The sequence below is a fragment of the Physcomitrium patens genome, chromosome 7 (assembly GCF_059467195.1).
Source record: "Physcomitrium patens ecotype Gransden chromosome 7, ASM5946719v1, whole genome shotgun sequence".
NCBI lineage: Eukaryota > Viridiplantae > Streptophyta > Bryopsida > Funariales > Funariaceae > Physcomitrium > Physcomitrium patens.
Genome location: NC_143416.1, coordinates 867,666 through 891,850, shown reverse-complemented (window position 1 = coordinate 891,850; position 24,185 = coordinate 867,666). Strand labels below are relative to the sequence as shown.

Here is a 24,185-nt window from a genome sequence, read left to right as displayed (position 1 = left end):
GAAAGATGGATCCGCTCAATCTACAATGCGCATGGGACAATCTTATTCTGATGAATGGTCCGGGGTAAATTATGGGTCCCTGTGCGGGACAAAAGTGTGTTAGCAGTGGCGATTCATCGGCTCCAAGGAGTGGAGTGTCTGACACTTGTAGGTTTATGCTGTAAAATGACACCGATCCCACATGTGGGGACAGGTCGACATGTCATAGAAAAAACTTCACTGATCCAAGAATCTCAGCTCTTAGATTCGTACCATCTCTTGACGTCGACAACCCTGTATATGAAAACAAGCCCAGTCCTATCTATCATCTAATAGGTGGAAGAGGCTCACATTCACACTGTGAGCGACATAAACGTATGCGGCTCACAGGCTAATGTAGATAGCTAGAAGATTGTGACCTAGCTTTTTTTTCCAAATAAACATAAAAGATCAGAGATTAGTTGCAGCTTGGGGCAAGGTGCGAAGGTCGAATGACAGCAGGGCAATGCGGTGTATCGATCAATCGACACCACTATGAAACAAGCTAAATGGATACAAAACGTCTGCAACAAGATCCTCTGAACTAGCTAGGAGTTCTGATCGATAGACTTACAACCGAGGTCGTGTCAACAAACTAATCAACACGACCCCAAAGACCAGCATCACAGTGACTTCTGAAGCTAAGTGGCGATCAGGACTCGCAGTATGCACAGTTGCAGCAATGTAAACTGTACAAATTAAATATAAAAATTCGTATCTGATTTCTCTCTCGTGTTGTGTAATTCATGGCAACGGGTGCATCACCGTCCACAATTCAATAACCAAAGCACCTCGAAAGCTCGCCCCCGGATCGGGATGGATCAGAAAGCCACAAACTTAAGCGTCTAAGTACTTGGCTACCAGGAAAGGAAATATTTCGATTTGACTTATGTACACTGAGAGCAGGCAGTCGATCTCAGCATGAATATTCACGCCCGCCAAGCGCTTGCGCCCACCAGTGACATGTTGTCCCAACCAAGGGACACATTGCCATTTTCTGTTCGCAGAGTGTAACCGCTCTGAGCAAAATACATGCGGAGCAGCAGCCCTGCCTGGCTGATGGCCCGGCTGCTAACGGGTACAGGCCGGAATCCCGCCATTTCCATCCGCCGGGACCAACTAGTTAAACTTTCATGCCGAGTTATCCGATCTTCGCCCTCCATAGCCACGATATTGCGAATCTTTTGCCCAGTGAAGAGATGCTCCACTTGTTGGAGAGCTGCGGAACCGTTGGGAAGAGAGGAGTCCAGAGCATCGTAGACTGCGGAGTAGTAACGCAAGCACTCGAAGAAGCGGTTGAGGAACTTGGGGCTGTTATGATCCGCATCGTTTTCTGTGAATGCTAGCACTCGGGGATTCAGCGACTTCAGATCGCACAAGAATTTATGAAAGCACTCGTCCCCCCAGATCAGCAGCTGGTGGAACTGGTTGGCGCTGTTGATGCAGACCACTTCCCAGTCTCGCATATCCAACAAGCGCACGTCGAAGGACTTCATGTCCACAACGAGCGGGCAGAACTCAAAGGGCACCTGCAAATGGCGAGCGTAATCCTGCAGCTTCTCCCTAGAATGCTCGAGGTCATCGGCTTTTCCAATGGCGGTGATCCTTAGCTTGGGCGGCCCCCCGGGCCGCAACGCTAGAGCTTGAATGAAACCTGGCCACTGCATACCCCGCCATCCCGTGTTCAGATCTATCACGTGGACATGAGGCTCGCCTTCGACCGCGTCGAGAATAATCTGATTCAACGTCAGGTGCGGGAGTTTTATGAAAGGGGTATGGTCGTAAATCACACTGAAAGACTGCAACATATCCAGGATTGCAACATCGTTATCCCTCTCCAGCCCCTTGTAACGTCCAGTAGTGGCCGAATTCGTGATCCTCGCATGAAGGGCATCCACAAACACAGCGGCGAGACGCTGCATGGTAGAAGTGCAAGGAACCAGCATCGCATTGAGCCGCGTCAACACCACATGTGCCAGGTCCATCTGCTGGTTGGAAATGGCTTCGGCGCATAAGAGCAAGAGGTGCACGAGCTGTAATCCAGTTGCAGAAGTTTGCTGATTCCGTCTACTACAAGCCGTGTCAAGAACTCTGATCATTCCGTCATCACCAGGGAAATTCTGCTGCAACGACGACGACAAAGTCCCAGATCCGGACGGCAAATCATTAGGGTTTCCTTGAGGTCCCAGGTTTTGATTCTGGTTGTAAGCTTGACCACTCTGCAGCAAACGCCCAGGGTAATGATCTGCGAGATACCCCGGTCCCGGTCGTAAATCTCCCAGTATCTCAGGTTGTAACTCCGTGGCGAGCTCGCCGACTTTGCAGCCCGTTGGGGCTGTCGGCCACGTCGACGGCTGACCATGACTGATATTATAATTGTTCCCAGAAAATTGAGACTGGTGATGACTCACGGTGACCAGATTCTCCTGCCCAACTGGAGAGGTACTTGTAACAACCTCGCTGTATATGTTTCTCCCGGCACTCCGAGTAGGCTGCTTATTTTGCACCTGAAAACTCGACCCCTGGAAGTCCCGCTTGTTACCAGAGAGCGTCTGCGATTGCAGCGACTGAACAGGTTCCACCAGTTGCGGAGATATTGTAGAGAACTGAAGGTGGCTTTGCGGAGGAATTGTCGAGGGGCGGAGAGAAGAGTAACTGTGGTTGTACGATCCTACCTTCGACTGCAACATTCTAGTGCTAAAATTTGAGTTGTGATCCTGGATATCGAACGGAGATTGCGGCGACAATGAGTTCGGGTAATCCCACCGCACATTGTCGGTGTCCTGCAACGTCTGCGGCATCTGTTGAAAGTGGGAAAGCTGGTGCTGCGGGACGGCGACCCCCCAAGGATCCGAAACTGGCTGAGTATGCTGGCGGAAGATCGAGGCTAAGTCCCCGTCTGCCATCTTGTTGAAAGACTCGTATACACACCCCGATTGCAAGATGCCAATCTAGTAGCCTGATGCGGCATAAGCGGGTGGGCGGGGTCTGCTGCTACAACAATATTCCCAGAGTTTCTGCAAGTGGTTCGGGCAAGCCGTATATCCCCTGGAACCTGTTGTCTCCGAGTCCATGCCTACGGTTGTCGCTGCGTAACCTCCCAGGGCACATTGAAGAAATTTGGCCCATCCTCCACCCACACGCACTCATCGTGCACCAAATCATTCACAAGACTTGTAAGTTGCAACCTCCTTAGACTGAGGACGTGACGGTTTGGATGATCTTGGTACAGGGTGCTGCAATAACCAGTAAACGTCAACATCCGCGTCGGGTTCGGCAAGCGATATCATGCCACGAAACAAACCAAAAAAAAAAAAAAAAAAAAAAAAAGAACTTTGACAGAATCTATGAAAATAAAAATAAAAAGCCTGAATGACCCTCAAAATATTATGTATGTATATATATATATATATATATATATATATATCTGTGCTAAAACAACTTAAATTTAAAAGATACCGTTACCAGTCTACGTCAAATGATCACTACACCAAGTATATATTTAGTTGCTTCTCGATTACAGACAGACGAGTCTAATAGAGCGCACGAATGGATTTGAAGACAAACGAAAAATTCTCCCAGATTCAGCTATCTAAATTCCGTGCTCCAGAATGCAGCATTCACACAATGTAACGTCTGAAATCCAGCATCATTAAGTCCTGATGCCTAACAAAACGAGCTCCTTCACAAGCTGGAGCGACCAAAAAATAATAATAAACACAATTACTGTGATACACAGTGCAGTCAGAAATCAGACTTAACACAAATGCTTTTAGTCCCTGTCGACCACTACCTCTCAGCGACACCATGTCTTTCAAGCAACAACCAGTGTCTCGAACTAAAAAAGCAAACAAACACACACACTCACACACACACACACTAACTACAAGAATGAGAAAATCAATACCAATACGGAAAAATATCCTAATACTCGCCCCCAACACTCCAGTGCTAGGCCACCACCAGCACCAAACCCCTCCACAGCTTCATCGTGCGCTAGTCCAGACACCGATACTTCCAGAATCCGCTTTGTCGGTACTGAGCCCAATCACGCCCCGGGGACCCAACTATGAAACGAAAACCGCAAAGTGGAACTAGCCTCCACGACTACCCCACTCTCCAACGACAAGGTCAAGGAACTTAGAACTCGACACAGGTATATTTCCACTCGGCAAGTGTGTGAAAGGCTTGGCGAGAAGCCCGGCAGGAGGGAGCGGGTCAGCGCACAGTGCACTAACCATCTCGCACTTCTATTTTTACCCTCAACTTGCCAACAGTTTGTAGCATTCAGCAAAACTCACAACTGGGCCCATGTTTTTGTTACAGTGTATATCGCTACAGTGATTCCAGTAGACTTATATACACCTACGAATATATCTCACACAAACGCATATACATTATATATATGCACAAACACACACTGTAGAGGGAATGCTAGGCTTGGGATCCTGCAAGTTGGGCCCCGTTGACGAACCGGTGCGGTTTTTCGTTTTTTTTTTTTCCCGAGATTATATTATTTGTTTGTGCCAGAGATGCAGTTCCGGGACTCCGGCGATTGACAGGATCCGGTGAGGTCATCCGATTATGGGACGTTGGAATTTTATGCCCTGCTACTGCAACATGTGGGGTGGAATGATGCCAGATTTTTCTACAGCAGGCCACCGTTTTGATCTGCTCAGAGGCCGCTTTAGAGGCGGTTTTCCCTCAGCGTTATCTTTTTTTCCGCTTCTTCTTCTTCTTCTGCTTCTTTACTAGACACAGTTGGAAGAGCCCCCATCCTCACCCTGTTGCTATGACTTCACTGTTGCAGGAATGTTAGGCTTCCTCCTCCTCTTCCGTGAATTCCGTTGTAGTTTTTTGGAACAGAATCTGAGTTTCCATCAATCGGCACTTGCGACATGTACGCTCCAGATTGTTCCAAGTACACTGCATATCTCGATGTGCGATTGCGCTTCACGGTGCCACGGATAACTGTTTTTTTTTTTTTTTTTTTTTTTCCCCTCACAATGATGGAAATTTTTTATCCCAATTCAATCGAATTGCAACGATTGCCAATCTTTCAACATCTCCAAAATGCCAAAAAAAGATTGCACACAAATACATTCTTTTTAAAATAATTCCAATCTACAAAACTAAAATATAAAATATAAAGTCCTGAAAAAGATACGTCCATAACATTGTCTATTTATAACCCAAAATGTGAATATAGGAATATCTAAGCAAGCATATATAGATATTAAAAAATGCAAACTAATTCCATGTGTGAAAATACACTGGATGAGAAAGAGAGATGTACAGAATCTACAGAGAGAGGGATTAATCCAATTTGTTCATTCATCCACGCGTGCCGAGCCGCGGAGGGATCGGAGGCGATCGATCCCTAGATTTGAGGCTAGAAGACGATGAATCGTACAACGGGGATCTCACCGCAATCCGACTGAGATCATAGAGCGTGAGGCTGGGCGTTAACTCCAATCCAAGACAGCAGCCAGCTCGCAACCGCTGCTGCGGCATCATCGCAGCGCGCCGGATACTTATAGTGGGCGGCCCTGCCTCGAGTGGCTTCGCGAAGATGAAGCATGGGGGAGTAGTTGCAGTGGGGGCGCTCGCAGCTTTCCCGTCACGGTCTGCAATAGATTCACCCCGCTGGAGGGAACGGTATCGGAAAACCCCCTCCTCCCCCCATATTGCCAGCTTATCTCTATTCCGGAGGTATCTCGACGTGAACGGGAGACATGGTATCAACAAACGGCGACCTGAAATGCATCTCTCTCTCTCTTGATCCGCTAGCTTCTCTTCTCCGCTTCATTGCAATCTCCTCCCAGAGGTGGAATTTCCGGTTGACCATTCCGAGGGTTTCTTCGTCGCTCAATCCCGTCGCTCGCTTCGCCCTTGAGTAGCATTGCGACTCTGGGAGCTCTGAAACCCACCAACTTGGCTCTCGTGACCTTGCGCTTGAGCTGCGACACCTCGTTCGGAGAATTTAGGGTTTACGTGTTTTCGAAGGAATTAGGGCTTCTGTGCTCCGAGTATATAGGGTTTCATGTGTTTTAAGGAACTAGATTTTTCAGTTCCTTAATGTTTCTCGATTCGTACAAAAAACTCGTCTTCAAATTGGGTTTAGTAAACCAACAATAAATCGTTGGAATGTTATGAATTAATGCCCCATGAGAAAATCTTGGAGCATCACGCACTTGGTCCATTTAATGCGTGTAGCAATGATTTTTACAAAAAACAGCTCCAAAGGACCATGTCGGGGAAAAGTTGTAAGAAACAGGATTTTATACATACATATTGTTTAACTTTAGCATCTAGCTTTATTATATTTATTTTTGGGAGAGGGGTTATCGTTTTTGATTAATGTAAGTAGTGTGCACAATGTTGTACTTTCCATGGGCATTTAATTTCTTGAAATCTGTAAAAATGAATAAATAAAACTGGAGTTTGTGAAAAGAAGTTGGGCTTTAGATGCAATGGAACTGATTTTTCTGTGCTGTCGAAATGGGAATTGGCTTTGATTGATCCTCAAACGATTGTCCAATCGCGGTAACAGTGGAATTGGCTCTATTAAGAAGTGAATATATTAAAAATAAGCTTTACATGTGTTTGTGTATATCTATATCTATATCTATATATATCAAATATGGATAAGGCTGGCTATGAATGCACATGGAGCAAGTTTAATTCATGGAAGAGCCCACCATGTAAGATGAAGATAAAACAAACACTATTTATAAAGGGAAGTTATAAAAGTGAAGGACTGATGACGTCACATGGTGTTTAATAAACACATTATACACCCATTATACGCTGAGTCCTTATCAGGATGAATGCATTCTTCTGTTAGTATGGACGGATGATTTTATCACAAACAATGTTAGCATTGTTATAGAATTTTATATCAGAAGCCTACATATATATATATATATTTATATATACACATATTATGTTGAATACTGCCCTAAAATCATGCAATATGCATATCTATCTGGGAAAACTGTAGTGTAGAGTGGAAGGACAAGAGACTTGATGTTTGAATAACTCTGATAATTAAATATTATAATTATATGAAACGAAATGGGAATGCTTTTCAATTGGGTTAATTGGAGTTACTAATGTTAAATTTTGTCACAATTAAATATTTAAGAAGACTTTACTCAAAATTACATCACGTAACATAATGTTGGTTATTTTCCTCGTTTCCTGAATTTCGTATTAACGATACATTTATATATTTATAAATTATTAACGATATATTTATTGATAAATAATTCTGTGAATGAAGGTGAGACTTAAATGATTCCTTTTTCTACTCTCAAAAAGTTGAAGGGAAAACATAACGTGATGCTTAAAAAGTCAATCTTTTACAACAACACTTCTGACCTTTTTGTGCATTAAACCAACGTATTGGTCCAAGTTTGAGTAGACCAAGTGCAAATATTTTGATTATTTCACACTTTAAATTTAAAACTTTAGGTGCTTCATGTCCAAGTACATCAGATGAAATGAAATTATGTCTAGCTAGTGGTGCCAAAGCCTGCACCTATTGCTTCACATATATATATATATATATATATATATACACATATAAACTAGGTGTTAAGAAACTTCTTAAGTTAATAATCTTGAAGCTTTTTTGAGTTTTTCCAAACATTCTTGCTTACAATATTCATATTATATATTAGACTATTATTAACTTCTACAACCACCAATCCTCATGTCTTGATAAATTTTCATCCTTCATGTGATTATTTTCAAAATTGCTTTATTAATAAAATAAAACTTAAATATACTTGGTTGATATCCTTCAACTATTCCACACACATAAGTGCATCACCACATCCACGTCATTGCCATAAATTAAAAATAAACACAATCAAGAGAGTATTAAGTGCAAGAATTTCAAGGATAAAAGGAAAGGGTGCTTCACATTTTTAGAAAACCCTAAATGGCCATCCATGGTCACAGATGCCCTTCTTTGTGTTCTTGTTACTCATACAAATGCATGTGGATTTAGGTTTTGGACCATGCCACTTTGGAGGTATTCTTATTATTATTATGCTCCTTATCATATTCCAATTGGGACACCTATTTCTAAGGCAATTGCTTGTAAGTCCAAGATCTTGCGTGAAGAGCCTCACAATTTAACATACAAATGCCCACCTATTTTCATCTCTACTTTTTGAACCTTTACTATTTTCCCTTTTATCTTCTCATGCTTTGAGCGTCCGGTTACTAAACCATCAATAATATATCTTGCCAATTATTTTTACTTTTTCACTTTTATTGGATTTTTTATAGAAGGTTGGTGGTTGGTCTTATGCCTTAGTCTTCCCTTTAATTTTATTTTTTAATATATATATATATATATATATATATATAACACATGCAATCATCAAGTTGGTCAAAGGGAAGTCTAGGTTTTCACCATCCTTATCATTGTGTTGAAGAAAAGCAAGTGACCAAAAGTTGATGTTACTGAAAGTTAAAAGTAGGCTTGCAATATAGGCCATTCTTTTGGAGAACTTGTGTAGGGCCAGATCATCTTTTGTTTGAGTTTCTTTTTTTAAACCAAATAAAAAAAAGGAGCCTGAAAAAGGCTAGCTATTCTATGTTCTTGTAAACCCTATTTTTACCATTGATGCTTGTTTTCAGTTGTCCTTACTTGGTAATATATCTCTTTGAGCTTGTGGGTGGTGTGAAGGGGAGAAAAAATATTCCTCAACAATTCGGGTTACTACTGAAATGGCATGTCAAATTAATGGCTTTCTCTTGTTTTCATTCTTTCATTGAATACACCACACACACACACATGTATAAATATATTAATGGGCTCAACTTATTGTTATTACTATTATCAATGTAGGATGTTTGTACAGCATTTCTAAGCAGAGCGTGAAGGGCCAGAATAAAATACTGTGCTGTAAAGTTTGTTATCATGGACACTCTGGACTTTCAAACTTACACTAATATAAACTATTTCTGAACTTTAGATTATATATATATATATATATATATATATTTCCTCCAAGGCTTTGCTAGCATTCTTTGATTCTCCATTCAAGAGAGCTCCAACAAGACTAATTTATAAAAAAATTGAGCATGAGTCTCTGCGCTTACTGTTACTTTAGATGTTTGTTTCAAAACATTGATTTTATATTAGTACGAATAAATAAATAAACTAAATATGTATAAATAAAATAATATCACAGCTGTACACGAAATATAAAGATATAAAATACACGTCTTGCCGTTCTGATGATTTGGATACTTAATACATAGTTCCTTTTTCCGTTACTTCGTTTCAAGATAGTTAAATTGTAATAAGTAATTGATGTGGCATGTGAAGTGATCATTGGGATTTCTCAAAAGTAATAAGAGGAACACCTAAAAATATCGCCAAAGTTCGATGTTTATGCTGAGCTAATGCAAATATTACCATAGTGTCATTAATCATTCTTTGAACCCTCATCAAGTACTTATAAAAAATTCATTCACTCTCGCACAAATTCGTTACTTTTCACATGCGAGTTTCCCAGCTCTACATTCACACAACGAAGCTTGTGTCAAGTGTACTATTCACAGTTGTGCAGTCACGAATCTGATGAGTCTTCGCAATTACATCTTATGTAGATTACCATGCGATTCTATCTTATGTCGCGGTTTCCCTCAAGTAAATTTAATTTTTTGCTTAAAAATGATAAAAAAAAAAATGATCACAAATCCGTGAGGTTCAAGATCTATGGGGTTTTCTTGTCGACTACGTAGCAGCTTCGGAGTTTCTACGAGTGTGAAGGGGATGAAAGAAGCAGATCGTTGTAGTTGAGTGAAGGCAGAATTGAAGAAGAGCACAAGCGGTGCTGTGGAAACTGCCTCCAGGAGGAAAATAACAACCCAACTAGTACAAACAAACAAACACACTAAAATAGGTACTAACATCTGAACATTTATTCTTGTGTGAACCAGTTCATTTGAGCGAGTCCAAGCTATAGTTACAAACATGCGAACTGGCAAGTTTTTTTCTGTTCAACTTCAAACATCTTCAGGCGATTCAGCTTTCAAAAAAATGACTTCTCCCTAGCATTCTCCCATCTCTTCTACTCTACAATGGCCTTTGTAACACCAACAACTAGTGGGTCTGATTTTTCCTGCCCCAGTCGCTGGTGTTTCTTCACTCCCATATACAGACGACCCGTGACCGCAACGGACGGTCAGGCACGGACAACAGGATACAAGGCTCTAGAAATCCACCTAGGTCTCACCATTTCCTTCACTGCTAATTCAAAGAGTTACAGGGACAATTCACTAACTACATCCACGCTTCAGATCAGTCTGCCTTCGGGACCTTCTCCTCCACGTACTCGTATTGGTGCTCAGCGGCCTTCAAAGCCTTCAGCTTCCGATATCCCTTGTCTGTGCCGAAAATCCTGGAATAAGGAAACCCACTGGCTTACTGAATCCGGCCTGGTCCCCCCACAAAGGACCATAGTAGAACCTTGGTATCTATCCCCTTCGAAAGCCATTCTTAGGTTACTGCCGCTTGGCATATTCCACACAGTAATCATAGAAGTCTTCTCTAATATTTTGATTCCCACATAGGCATTCATTGAAGATACTGCTTCAGGGTATCGATCACTATCACAACTTCTAACTTGTAGAATAACATGCAGAAATCGTTCATTCGCTTACTCCAGAAGTATCTAAAGAAAGAAAGTTTAGTGCCTACAAAAATTAATTGAATCAGATGTGACGATTCGTGAGTAATTAACAAAGATTTTAAAAATAAAATAAAAACAAAAAATTAGAAGCACTGGTCGCCCTGGATCTGGGGGCTTCTCGACACAAACTTACCAATCCATGTATGTGAACGTCGATGAGTAATTCCCAGACTTGGTGTAGAGAAGACGGTGGTGATAATCATGAAAATCAGCACTGTTTCACGACATCCAGAACAGCGAGTTAGTACAATCCGCGTAGGAAATTATTAGAAAAACAAGAAGCGTTCCATGTTGAGATCTTCAGAATAAATTATGGGAATAATGGAACATCGGATTGAACATACCCTCCGTAGATTGGCAAGTATCTGGAGAGACTCCATGGGAAATCGTAGCCGCAATGGGCTTCCACGGTTTCAATTACTCGCAAGCTCATCCAAATCCAGAGAGTTAAGAGATGAGGGCCTGTAATGGCTGGTCCAAAGACAGTAGCAAAACCAAGGAAAAGGATCTCTGCAGGATGGGCGTACTCAGATGTCAATCCAAAAGGAGTCGCATACCTGCACCAAGTACACAAGTTGTTGAAATTTCAGTTCATTCTTATGCAGAGATTTGATGTATGAGTTATAAAATACGTCGAAGATAAATAAATATATGCAATGACCACATGCGATTTCAGAGCTTTCATCAAATAAGTCCCGTTTCCAGATCTTCGTGGCAAACTCTGATAACGAAGGGCAGGTGAATAATTAGAACACATGTAGGACACCAGACAACTACTAGCTTTGAAATTCGAATTCGAATTCAGAGTAGAGAGCACACACTCATGATGAACGCTGTGCACGTGCTTGTAGAGCCACTTGGTGTGCAGAATACGGTGCCCCCAATAAAAGATGAAATCTTCTAAGATAAAATAAGATAGTATCTGAAAGCACACTACATTCCTGCATAGAAAGCGTTCAATGATAAGCTGCGTACACGGACACTGCGGATTTTTTGTTTCAAAAACAGTGACTCGAAAGTGAAAATAACTAAGCTTCAGTCACAAAACTCACATAGAAGAAAGGAAAAGTAGAGCAAAGAAATAACGAAAACTCTGACTAAAAAAGGATGAGGTCATACTCGTTTTTAGATTGGATAAGCTCACCAGGAAGGTAGAGGTAATTGACTGGTGAAGCCCATGTATTTGAAGACAGGATATGACACGATCATTAGAGGCAAATTGACGCAGATGTGATAAATCAAAAGCTTCATAACACACTTCTCCTGTGCTGCAACAGAATTAACCTTTCCCTGCAGTTCATTGGTTACAGAGGAATAATTAGAGCAGGTATCCCAGTTGGAATTCAGCCATGAAGCCACTCCGGAAGCTATACTGGATCGTGAACAGAAAGAAGCGAAACTTGCTGAAAAGCACAAGATCACGACACGCTAGCCACATTCATTATACCTGTATCTTGTACTGCCTTTGGTAACCCAATCTCTCCATAACAATGAATGGAAGACCAGAAAGGAAGAACACACTCTCGTGAATAATGAAACTGCCAATAGATGCCAGCTGGAAGTCAGTGAAGTTGTTAATTAGGTACTGCACCAACACACGTACAAAGGTGTCAGTCTGGCCTTCCACATACCAAGAAGAATTCTATGCCAAGTTCTACAAATCCAGAGGCTCGGGCCAAGGCCCACAACACAAATAGTAGTTACATTTCCGACGGCACGTTTGATCGGCAGAACATCACGACCGGTATGGCAATTAATGTAGAGACAACCCACAGAAGATAATGCAATTTATCAATGAATAGAGGCAGGGGTATAACATTTAAATGTCCGACCAACGACTCCGCCAACACTACACCAGCATGCGAAACTTCACATCCATCCAATCAGGAGATTATGAGGCAATATTCGGTCAAGGCTCTCCTCAATAGAATTGGGCCAAACTATCGTGCAACTTATCGTCAGACATTTCAAAGTGCATTACTTAGTGGTTACAATACTTAGGTTTGTGCAACCCAGCACTTCCGAAGGAGTACGCAATAAACCCTGTACTACCGACACACTTCACTACGTACAGATAATGAGCCGATAGCGTCACAACTGAGTCCGACATTAAAGCGGGATGTGAGAATATTTTCATCCAAATTAGAGTCCGAATGAAAATAAAAATAAAAACCCCTCAACATACAGCGTCGAAATCAACCAAGCTCAGAATCGAGTTTGAATCTTTCTAAAGGCTTTCAATAAAGCAGGTACAAGGAAGGTCCGAAATCTGTCGCTTGCGGTAAGACAAAGGAATAAGTACGGAACGAGACGTATTGAATAAAGTAAGACTCACGATCGACGGTGGAATGTGAACACTAAAGCTTGCCAATGCAATCCAAACCTGGCTGGTTCACATCCAAAATCCATTCGATGAACAGACTTCTGATCTCCCGAAATCCCACATTCTACCATAGCCCAGAGAACGGCCGTGCATGGTAAGATCTGATGATGAATGCGGTCCAAACCCAAAAAATAGACAATGCAGGTGCACAGCATCGATATCGGCGATCTTATGGGGCTGAAACAAAGCTCCTCTCCTTCATACCATCGTCACGAGTTTCCCAGAGGAGGAAAAGGATGCGAACGAACAAATAAACTAACGAAAAAAAAGCGGGAGGCTTCTCTTTTCAACGAAGCTCAAACACGAGCATTAGAGCAGCGCATTGTCACAATCAAAGCATCCATTCCCGCAAAACCCAGAAACTCTCCGCCACGAAAACGCTCTTAGATGTGAAGTAGCCGAGAACCCACGCAATCGATGCAACTACACAACCGACCCACCACCCACACACACATCCTCGCACAGCCCGACAACACCCGATACACTCAAACCCAGTCTCGCGTTACAGATCACCCTGCATGCAACGGGGCCACGACCGGCAGGTACCACAATGGCACCCCGTCCTTGGTAAAAACTCCAGAACACTCCAGGTCAAGAACCCAAAGAAGAAAAATGGACCAAGCGAGAGCGAGAAAGAGAGAAAGAGAGAGAGGGCGCACCAGCCATCCTTTCTCCAGAGCAGTCGCCATGCTGATCGACGAGGTCGACACCGCACCCCACGCGGGAGTTAATTCCTGTCTCTCTCTCTCTCTCTCTCTCTCTCTCTCTATCTATCTCTCTCTCTCGCTGCTTCGGCTGCGAGCAAGAGCACCAGCGACGGATCTCAACGCATCCCAAAGCCCCCCACACCCTCCGTGCGCCTAATGCAGCAGCAGCAGCAGCAGCAGCGCTGCACTACAGGCGGGTTGGCAGGGCACGAAGAAGACTGCAGACCGCGATGTGGGTGCCGCGGGACGGAAGGTGGCGGTGAGCCTGCACACTGCCGATGCCGATGTCCCAGGGATGAGTAGGAAGGATGATGTACCGAGCGAGCGAGAGACGCGCGATTTGAGAGCCAGCCAAAGAATGCACCATTCCATTCATTGATTCATGCGGCCCTCCACCCCACCCCCGCCTCCGCGCGGTGTCCACTCCGCCTCGGCGTGCGGACGGACGTACCGCCACGGGACGGCACGCGACGATCGGAGCTTTGTCAGGACGGCTCTGCCCTGCCCCCTGCCCTGCCCGCGAGACCGCCACCTGCCTCCGCCGCGGATGACGATGCTGACGCTGACTGTCTTCACGCTGCCGCTTCGTAACGCCACTACGCGGACACAGAGTCCGATGCGGAATCTTAGGGTGAGTCAGCGGGCCACGTCCCCCGTCCCCGCTCCCTCTCCCCCTTTCTCGCTTCTTCACAACTGGCTCGTGTGGATGAATGAACGTCTCGACGGGATATCGTCGTTCTTTTCATCCTTCTAGGCGTCTCAGTGCTTGGTGTATTTGTGGTAAGGATGGATGATATATTTCGTTTTTTTGTGATAATAGCCATATATTTTTTGGTGTGGTGTTGGGATTATAAATAGTAATTTGAGATGATTTGTCTCCGTTGTTGTTGGGTGGAGCCCCAAACTCTATTTATAAAGCTTGTTCTCATTCAAACCAATCTCTTCGAAACTTAAAATCCACCTTATGATTCAATTTTTGGACTTGAAGTAAAGGAGTTTTGTACTGTTTTAGTTTGTGTGTGTGTGTGTCTGAGTGTTCACTGTGCCTTTTACATAACTTTCTTTTTAGCTTCATGGGTGTCGTAACTATTTCTTTTCTCCTACAAAATTATATATACATATAGATAGATAGATAGATAGATAGATAGCTACTTTATTTCTTTCTTTCATTATGCATAAGCCAAAAGTTGTGACTCTCAGCTGAGATATCAGTTCATGTGAATCTTAATATAAATTTTGTATCTTATAAAGGTATTTTTATGGTAAACCTTTAAAACATTTTTTGTAAAATCAATGTGAAGTTAAAACATATTTTCCTTTTTTTGCATTTTTTCAAAGTTTTCAGAATATATATATATATATATATATATATTTATACACTCATATATATTAAGTCTATAATTGTCAAATGTATTTTTTAATCACAATATGAAAATTAATTTCCATGATTAGTAGACATGAAACTCTGCAATCCAAATTCGTAATAAAATATATATATATATATATATATATATTAACTTTGTATTTACCATGTAATTTTTTATGATGTTATTTTATATATTTGAAATATTTTATACCATTGTAAAGCAAATGTATTGTTAAATGAGGTTGAAACATGATGTGGACTTTATATATGTATATACCTAAATTGTAAATCAAATGATTAATTTATAAAAAATACAATTCATGGACAACAATGATATCAAATCTCGTCCATTAAGGATCTGCATCAATTTTTTAATTTTTTAATATACATATAAATATATGTATATATGCGAGAAAGTAAGTCATTTTATTTTTAAAAATCATGCTAGAGTCTATGTGATTGATCTGTACTCAGAAAGATAAAAATGATGTAAAATGAATAGCATACAATATGAATATTATCATCTTTCTATACAAATAATAATATTTGTTTTAGAGCTAGACAAAGACTTTATAGCAAAGAGTTTCCAAGAAAGCATATATAATATAGTAAATATAAAACAAATCAAATTTTGAAGTGAAAGAAAAAAGGTAGACAAGACATCCAAACCTTGAATATTTTATTTTTGAAATGATATAAGTCATATTTGTATTTATAAATTAACCCTACTTATACCTTTTTTCCTATAAATATTATGTCATTTAGATATATCTATTAAATTTTGATAATGTATTAAAGATAAAAATTGAATTAAACTTATTTTTTAATAATATATCAAAATCATTTAGAGATTATAAAATGTGCACATCTTGACTAATCTTTTGTAGATTTTAGTTTATTCATTCGCCCATAGTTCTTATAAATAATCGGTTATATATATGGAAATGATAAAGCGACCCAAGTTTTTACTAAATTGACCCACATGTTTAAACCATCGTCGTACCCTTTCAACCTCATCCCCGTTCCCAACCGTTCTCCTATTCTCAACCATCACCTCTGTTCTCTTGTTCCCAACCATTACTCTTGTTCCTTTGTTCCCAACCCCCCGCTCCATCCTTAGCAATAGATGAGAATGGGGAATGGGTGGGAATAAGGATTAGGGCTGCAAGAGTGCAATAATGGTTAAAATAGAGTGGGCCGCTTTAGTAAATATTTGGGTTGCTTTATCATTCTCCCACAGATATATATATATATATATATATATATACACCTTGTAAACATTTGCATATGAATCTTTGTTTTTTCTAATATTCCAATTATATTTAGAACTACTTATTTTTGTCTTAACCACATGTAAGGTTATCTATAGATAAGCACATAAAATCAACTTAGATACAATGACCATTCAAAAATGCTGATAATATAAAATAAAAATAAAATCTCCAATTCAAATACTTAGAATAATTATGATTTGAACAAGCATACACTAAAATATAATCTCAAAAGATTTGATAGAATTTAATTGAAACTTATGGATGTTTTGTTGCAAATGAATAAGTTTTGTTTCAACACAACAATAAATAAAAGATGAAAAACTCTAGAATAAAGAACGTCTAAAACAAATCAATACAGTGAACATCATTACAAGTTAGTCATCCCTAAACTTAATAGAGCAGTTTGTTACAAATACTAAAAATATTGAAATATCACACAATTTTTGCAACAATCTTATCTATACAATTTGTAGATGGAACAACTGACGTACCAACATAAATAGGTTTTGAAAATTAATTGATTTTATTCTGTAATTCTTCCGGCTAACATATCAACTCCCATTGCTTTTATGAAGTTTCACCTACCAAAGAAAAGAAAAACATGATATTAATTATTATCGATTGTTTTTGCATTCGTAATTTCCCCCTTTTGATTTAATTGTTAAAAGAAGGTGTGAATTATCGTCACTTCTCATCAAGTTACCTTACAATTGTAGATTTCTTTTTATTTTCTTTTCCAAATAATTTTCATTATACTTTCCAGTTGCTTAATTAATTATTTATTCCTTTGGATTTATCTTCTTTCATGTTAGCACAGAATGGGTGCATTGACGGCAAGCAATGGGTTTACAAGTTTACTTTTAAAACTTGCATCACATTCACCAAAAGACTCAACGTGGAATAAAAAACACACACACCCAATTTGCATGAAAACAAGACCCTTAAGTTACAAGTTTATCAAAGGATAGAAACTACACTAAAAACCCAAAATATATACACACCCAATTGGACATCTTCACGTGTACATTAGAACGTGAACAAAAAGAATTATCATGGTTTCATTAAAAATAATACAAAAAGATGCCGAAGAATATCATAAATTGTTTATTTGTACATGGAAAGTTGCATCCAAACAACTACCAAAACCCTAACTGCCGAGGAGGTGCCACGGGCATGGAAGCCCGCCCATTGAAGCTCTCGCCGTCTGAGGGGCGCAAGCCTCGCTCCACCGGCGAGCGAGCGAGCCCCTCGCGCACTCGCGACCCGCAAAAATCCAATCGATACGCTCCATGATCGCGGATCCGTCATAAACCCACAACCGGATTGCCCGATCCCTCCCACGAGAATGCGTGGACCGATCGAATTCACGGCGGGGACGGACCACGATGCGGATCCTGTGACCCGGAAAACAGAGAGAAAGACCCAACTGAAGTGAAGCGATTGCCCACTTCAAAGCAGATCGTCTGTAGATTACTACCCGGGAACGAATTCGTTGGAGAAAGAAACCATATGAGTTACACGAGAAAAAATATTGGTTCACACGCGGTGATTGATGGGAGAGGGCAACATCCGCGACGAGCAGAAGAAGTGAGAATGTCTGTTGCCCAACAATCAGAAGCTTACTCGACTATATACTCATTTGAAACCCTAAATGAAATATAGTGACGGGAATGAAGTTAAATAGATTACAGGGTTCCTGTGAAGCGACTTAATTGTAGTTCTGTAACCCTCCGAACCCGTAACCAGTACTAATCAGCCCACAGCACAAGAATTTCCCAGTGCAGATTGCGATATGAAATAATCTAATTACCGTTAGTAGCAGAGCTTGGTTGCGTCGGTTGAGTTTGTGGCGTCGTTTGAGGTTGCGGGCTGGCGCCGTTCGATTTTGTGTGCTCCTTCGAGGTGATCGGGCTCGGGGTTGTGGGGCTTCGAGGAATGGGACTCTTCGGTGCCGGGCTGCGGTTGTCAGTAGGGCTTGGAGATTTGCTTGGGGTGCTACTGCTCTTCTGGGGACCTTCGATAGCGAGCGTGGCCTCGGGGGCCGGAAGCGCGAGCTTCGCCTCGGGGCCTGCGATGGCGAGCTTGGCCTCGGGGGCCGGAAGCGCGAGCTTGGGGGGCGATGGCGAGGTGAGGACGTAGTTGACGCGGGGTTTGACTGGGGGAAGATCGGGGAGTGGAACCTCTTGAATGAACCACTGGCGGATGTAGTTCATGGGAGGGCGGGCTTCGGGATTGGGGTGGCAACAGAACAATCCCATCTGGAGTAATTTGTTCATTTTCTCGGGGTCGTATGCGCCTTCGAGCTTCGGATCCGCCATAGACAGAAGCTTGTGCTGCTCGTGCGCTCGCCACACAAGGTCTACCAGACTCACAGCTTGCTTCTCCGACTGGGTCTTCTCAAGCGCTTTGCGGCCCGTCGCAACTTCCAAAGCCAACACGCCAAAACTAAACACGTCGGATTTCGTTGAAGCTTTGCCTACTTGTGCGAGCTCCGGAGCTAAGTAGCCCCGTGTTCCGGCGATGATTGTCGTCTGCACGTTGTCGGTAGTGTGATGAATCAGGCGGGCGAGTCCAAAGTCAGCGAGATGTGGGCTGAAATTCTCGTCCAGTAATACATTGCTGGGTTTCACGTCGCGGTGTAGCACACATTGTTGGCATTCTTCGTGAAGGTACGACAATGCACACGCCACTCCTCGCAAAACAGAGTGCCGCAAATCCCATCCCGCCAGCTTCGCGTTGGCATTGTTCCCTTCGAGGAGCTTGTCGAGAGAGCCATTGGGCATGTAGTCGTAGACCAGGAGAAGGTTGCCCTTCTCGTGGCACCATCCCTGAAGTTGCACAAGGTTTTGGTGACGAATGCGGCTAATGATAGAAACCTCGGCCAGGAACTCCCGCTCTCCTTGGTTGGAATCGTGCGCGATCTGCTTCACTGCAACTATTGATCCATCCTTCAATGTCCCCTTGAATACGCTCCCGAAGGCACCCCGACCGAGGACCTCTTCCGCGCTGAACTGCTTCGTCGCCGTCGACAACTCCCTGAATGTGAAGATTCGCGGCCCGTAGAACGTCGTGTCCGCGGGCTTCTGCACTAAAACGCTGCCACGCTTCTTGGATTTCGAGCCCTTGACAACTTTCTTCGAAGTCGTCTCCTTCTCGGGCTTGGTAGAAGCCCCGAGACATTTTGCCCCACAGCACAAATACCTCAACGCTTTAGTCATTCAGAAAATTGTTCTGTACCCAGCTCTGCGTGCCAGGCTCTCCCCAACTCTCACCCGCCTGTCTACATGGAATCCACACATCTAAAGTTTCAAGCCTCCCTGGCCTCAGCCTCTCCGCATGACCTGCTCCTCCTGGGTTTTCACCAGCATCCAAACAATTCAAACCCCTTACAAGGAGCACCCGAAAGCCGAATCCCCCTGGACTCGACTCAACCACGGTCATAAAATCTCATCCCTGCTTGCGCATGGAGCTGCAAAACCACGACTGCAAATCTAAAGCCTCTCCTGAGATGGTAACCTTCTACACACCTACGTGCCTATGGAGCTCGATTACTACCGCCTGGAGATGTTTTCCCCTCACCAGACTCACAACCACACCGGGCCCTTCCTCCTCCTCCTCCCCAACCTACCACACGAGGATGGAAGCTCGACAAGATTAGCCTAGTCCGTCACACCCGCGCAGCTCAGATCCGTCTCTCTCAAGCGATGAAAGTCGTGACAACACTCATGCACAACGTACGTGAGATATCGACGACGATGGCTTTCGAAGTCGAACGCGATGAGAACGATTTTCTGGGACAGCACACCACGAACTCCGCGTTGCCGATTTTTCATATCAACTCCATCTCGTGTTTTGAATTCCACTCAGCAGCCCCACCCCCACCCTGCATGTTTTATCCAGGGTGGATCTGCTTCAATCCCGCCGGCCAGACCCATCGCTTGCTAACTTGGGCTACTTGTTGGTGATTCAGCCCTTGTTCGCCAGTAGATCTGAGCCCCCTAGTTGTAACCCAGCTGTTCATCCTGTACTGCTGTCCATTACGCTCTCTCTCACCCTCTCTCCTCCTCGCTCACGTCTCTGACTTCGTCGAGGCGACGCAGACCTCTTCTCCGCCATCGCCTCACTGGTGGCTTGCATCACCTCTTCCCCAAATAGCAGCCCCACCTTACTACTTTTCCCTCTCTTTCCCCCCACCCTCCCCGTGTAGTTTTTTAAATCAACCCACCACAGAAGCAGCTGAGCTACTTCTTCTTCTGCTCATGTGCTCTCACTCGAAGGACCCCATCGACCGCATTCGGTAGAGCTCATCAAGCGCGAGGGCGGTCTCGGACTCTCCCACCATCGCCGCGGCGATGGGGGAAAGGACGCGGTGATGGAATTAGGTTAACGGGAATAGGATTGATACACGTGTCTTTTGCACCTGAGTTTAACCTCGGGTCGGTTTTGGGTAGGGTCCACGTAGGATATAGTCTCGGGGCCTACGTGGCGATGCATCATGCCATGCTGGTGCTCCACCCGTTGGTGACGGGACGGGTGCCCCCCTGAAAACAAGGGGCCCGTAATCACGGGGACGGATCCCTCCACCTTTTACTTTCATCCTTCTCCCAAAAGTATTTTTTTCCTTTTTTCTTTTCTAGCGTTTGTTGTGTTTTACAATGCAATGCCAATAGATCTTTCAAAAAAGTATTACAATAATTTGCTCCGTCTGAAGAAAATTTAAATACTTATGTAGAAAACTATATTTATAAAGATATATGGTGAATTTATTTTTACACTTTCAAACCAAGTGTACCATTCTTCTACAGAAATCAATACAATTTAGATGTTTTGTTCTTTAAATAATTTTTCTTATTATAATTGTAGAATTCATTATTTCATTGCTCGTGACATACATGATAGTTTGTTTCAAATAATTAAACACAATAAGAATTATGTTTTTAAATTTTTATTCTATGATTAAGAAATGATAATCCTTAATGTAGTATTTATTAGTTTTTAGTTATGGATATACTTTACATTTGATGTGATATTTCAATTTTAAATAAAATGATTCAAATATAAGCAAATCATTTGTTAAAATCTTGAAAAAATCATAATTTAAGTGAATAATGTTTTGGTCTTTGATTCTATATCATAAAATAAAATAAAAATAGAAAAATAAATATAATATCATTTATTTCTATATATAATTGTATTTTATATTAATATATTTTTAAATTTTAATTATAAAATTAATTTATTTTAGAACATACAAATATATATTAAATAGACCCAAGGCTTTATTATATCAATCCACCTATTTTAACTATCATAAAAAATAAAAAGAAAAAGGATCTCTAGATTCATTTTTCCACTATTTGGATCTGCAACTAATAAGAACCAATCATATTCATCATGATTACCATTTTCTTCATCAATGGTGGATCTATTTAGATAAAATATGGATCTATTTAACATTATCTTATATATATATATATATACATACATACATACATCTTTGCTTTGATACTTTTATTTTTTACAAGGTTTCTAAAATTATATATATATATATATATATAGAGAGAGAGAGAGAGAGAGAGGAAAAAAAATATTAAATAGACTTGGATTTTTACTAAATTTACCTATTTATGATGAAGAATATGGCAATCATGATGAATGTGGTTGGTTTTCATTGATTTTGGATCCAATAGTGGAGAAATAAATGTAGATATATATATATATATATATATATATATATATATATTTTAATTTGATGGTTAGCATGGTTGGGTCAATTTAGTAAAAGCCAAAGTCTATTTGACACACACACATATATATATATATATATATATGTCACATTTTTTTTGATATTCTTTTTTAAAATGCAAACATTAAAATAAAATAAAAAATCTTGAAAACTTCATCTAACCAATACTTATTAGTAATACAAAAAACCAAATCAACATTTCTTTGATCAAAAAGAAAAGAAAAAAAAGACATAATACATGTTAAAATTATTATAATTATCAAAAATAATATTTAAATTTATTAATATTTTGTGAAAATAAATTTATTTTAATTTTTATTGTGAATACTAATAAGAGTAAAAAGAAAAAGAATAAAAAAGAAATTCAAAAAATTTAATAATATTTTCCAAAAATATTGCTATGATGTTGATGTATATGTTTTAATTTTGTTCCATAATATGATTTATCATTTCTGTAATAAATTCACATTTAGATAATTATAATATTTTTAGTATAATTAAGTTTTATCTTTTAATATTTTCAGTAAAAATATACTTTAAATAATTTTATTTATTACTACATTTTTAGCAATTGTATATTTATGAATACATCATTTCTGATTTTAGATATATCAATAAAAAAATAAAAAATCACAACTAAATCAAGGTAATATTAAGTTGATAATTGATTTATAAATAATAATAATATTTTCAATTTATTTGAATATTTTTTTAAACAAATTATATATTTTGTATATTTTGGAATATTTTTTGACTCTTCTTGAAAAGAACATTGGATTTATTCATAAGATTTGTTTTTAAATATTTAATATAATATAATAATAATAGTAATATATATATATTTTAAAAATAGAATGTCTTATATAATGCTTCAGTTGAATAATCAATTTGTTTCTCTTAAATCCAAATTTAATTTAGAAGCTTTTGTAATAATATATTTATTGAAAGTTCAAGTCTATTTTTTAATACAAAATAGACTTCCTTTGTCTATAAGCTTGTCTTTAATATTTTTTTCTTATTTTTTAAGTCATATTAAATTAATTTTATTCCTTTAAATTTTATTTAATTATTATTTATTTCATTTCAATAAATAAAAGTAGATATAGATAGATAATATCTTCTTTAAAAATTACTAACAAAATTTCTTCAAATTCTTTTAGATATGTCATGTGGCTACAAAAATTATTCCTAAATTATTATTTTTTTCTTTTGTGAAGCCACTATAGAAGAATCCTACTACTTCAAGGCTTAGACCACAAGCCTTTGTTAAAGACTATATACAAGAGAAGGATTCAAGATCAAAATATGGAGTTAGGTTGACATTAGAATAACAAGTGGATATAAGGCAAGAAGGTCTTGGCTAGACCATAAGAAGTCAGTTGTCGAGATTGAGGATGTCCTATGACCTTCTAAAACTTTCTTAAAATCTACTAGAACCTTTTGGAACCTTTTTAGAACCCACTAGAACCTTTTGGAACCTTGTAGAACCTCCTAGAATCTTTTGGTGCCTTCTTAGATCCTATTCAAACCTTCTAGAACCTTTTGGAATCTTTTTCAGTTGTATGTCTATAACATCACTTCCTCTTCTAGCTTCGAGGTCTCTGAGAAGCAATATTGTAACTAGTTAGTATATGCATAAGAAGTTGAAGATCTTTTGCATGGTATCTGTTATATATTCCAATTATTTTTTGCAACGTAAATGGTTCATAAGCCCTTGTAGCCATTGATAATGATCCAAGCCTTCTACTTGTCACCAAGCATAAACTTTGATATCTTTATTGTAGAATTGTCTTGCAAATACTCCTTCTAGACATCCTTTATAGGTAGGTTCTACTTCAAACACAATTACCAACAATCTATTACTAGGTATCCTTTGACGTCTTTGTGATTCAGGTGGCTCTTTATTTTGGAATTGTCTTTGCAAGCTACTTGATTGAGATGGTATGATTGGCAAAGCATCTATCTGTTGTCTA

The 24,185-nt window shown here is 40.3% G+C and overlaps 3 protein-coding genes across 6 annotated transcripts; all 3 read right to left on the bottom strand.

Annotated features, from left to right (window-relative positions):
* Positions 1–471: 471 nt before the first annotated feature.
* Positions 472–4,373, bottom strand: LOC112284852 (DELLA protein RGL1). Its single transcript, XM_024525164.3, has 2 exons — positions 3,926–4,373; positions 472–3,254 (listed from the first exon to the last, which is right to left on the bottom strand). The coding sequence occupies exon 2, from the start codon at positions 2,922–2,924 to the stop codon at positions 948–950; it is 1,977 nt and encodes a 658-aa protein (XP_024380932.1). The 5' UTR covers positions 2,925–3,254; positions 3,926–4,373; the 3' UTR covers positions 472–947.
* A 5,571-nt stretch (positions 4,374–9,944) lies between these two features.
* LOC112285210 (methylsterol monooxygenase 2-2) lies at positions 9,945–14,100 on the bottom strand. 4 transcript variants are annotated; one of them, XM_024525874.2, is made up of 7 exons: positions 13,779–14,100; positions 12,184–12,321; positions 11,881–12,026; positions 11,558–11,677; positions 11,081–11,293; positions 10,870–10,950; positions 9,945–10,445 (listed from the first exon to the last, which is right to left on the bottom strand). In XM_024525874.2, exons 1-7 carry the CDS (start codon positions 13,806–13,808, stop codon positions 10,346–10,348), a joined length of 828 nt encoding a protein of 275 aa, XP_024381642.1. In that variant the 5' UTR covers positions 13,809–14,100; the 3' UTR covers positions 9,945–10,345. The 4 variants fall into 4 exon arrangements, with proteins under 4 accessions (XP_024381642.1, XP_090107760.1, XP_090107758.1 ...); XM_090251634.1 differs by lacking the exon at positions 13,779–14,100 and adding an exon at positions 13,120–13,628; XM_090251632.1 differs by lacking the exon at positions 13,779–14,100 and adding an exon at positions 12,554–13,058.
* Positions 14,101–17,500: 3,400 nt separating this feature from the next.
* Positions 17,501–20,644, bottom strand: LOC112284889 (putative L-type lectin-domain containing receptor kinase S.7). The gene has a single exon (XM_024525228.3). The coding sequence runs from the start codon at positions 19,682–19,684 to the stop codon at positions 18,269–18,271; it is 1,416 nt and encodes a 471-aa protein (XP_024380996.1). The 5' UTR covers positions 19,685–20,644; the 3' UTR covers positions 17,501–18,268.
* Between the last annotated feature and the right edge of the window lie 3,541 nt (positions 20,645–24,185).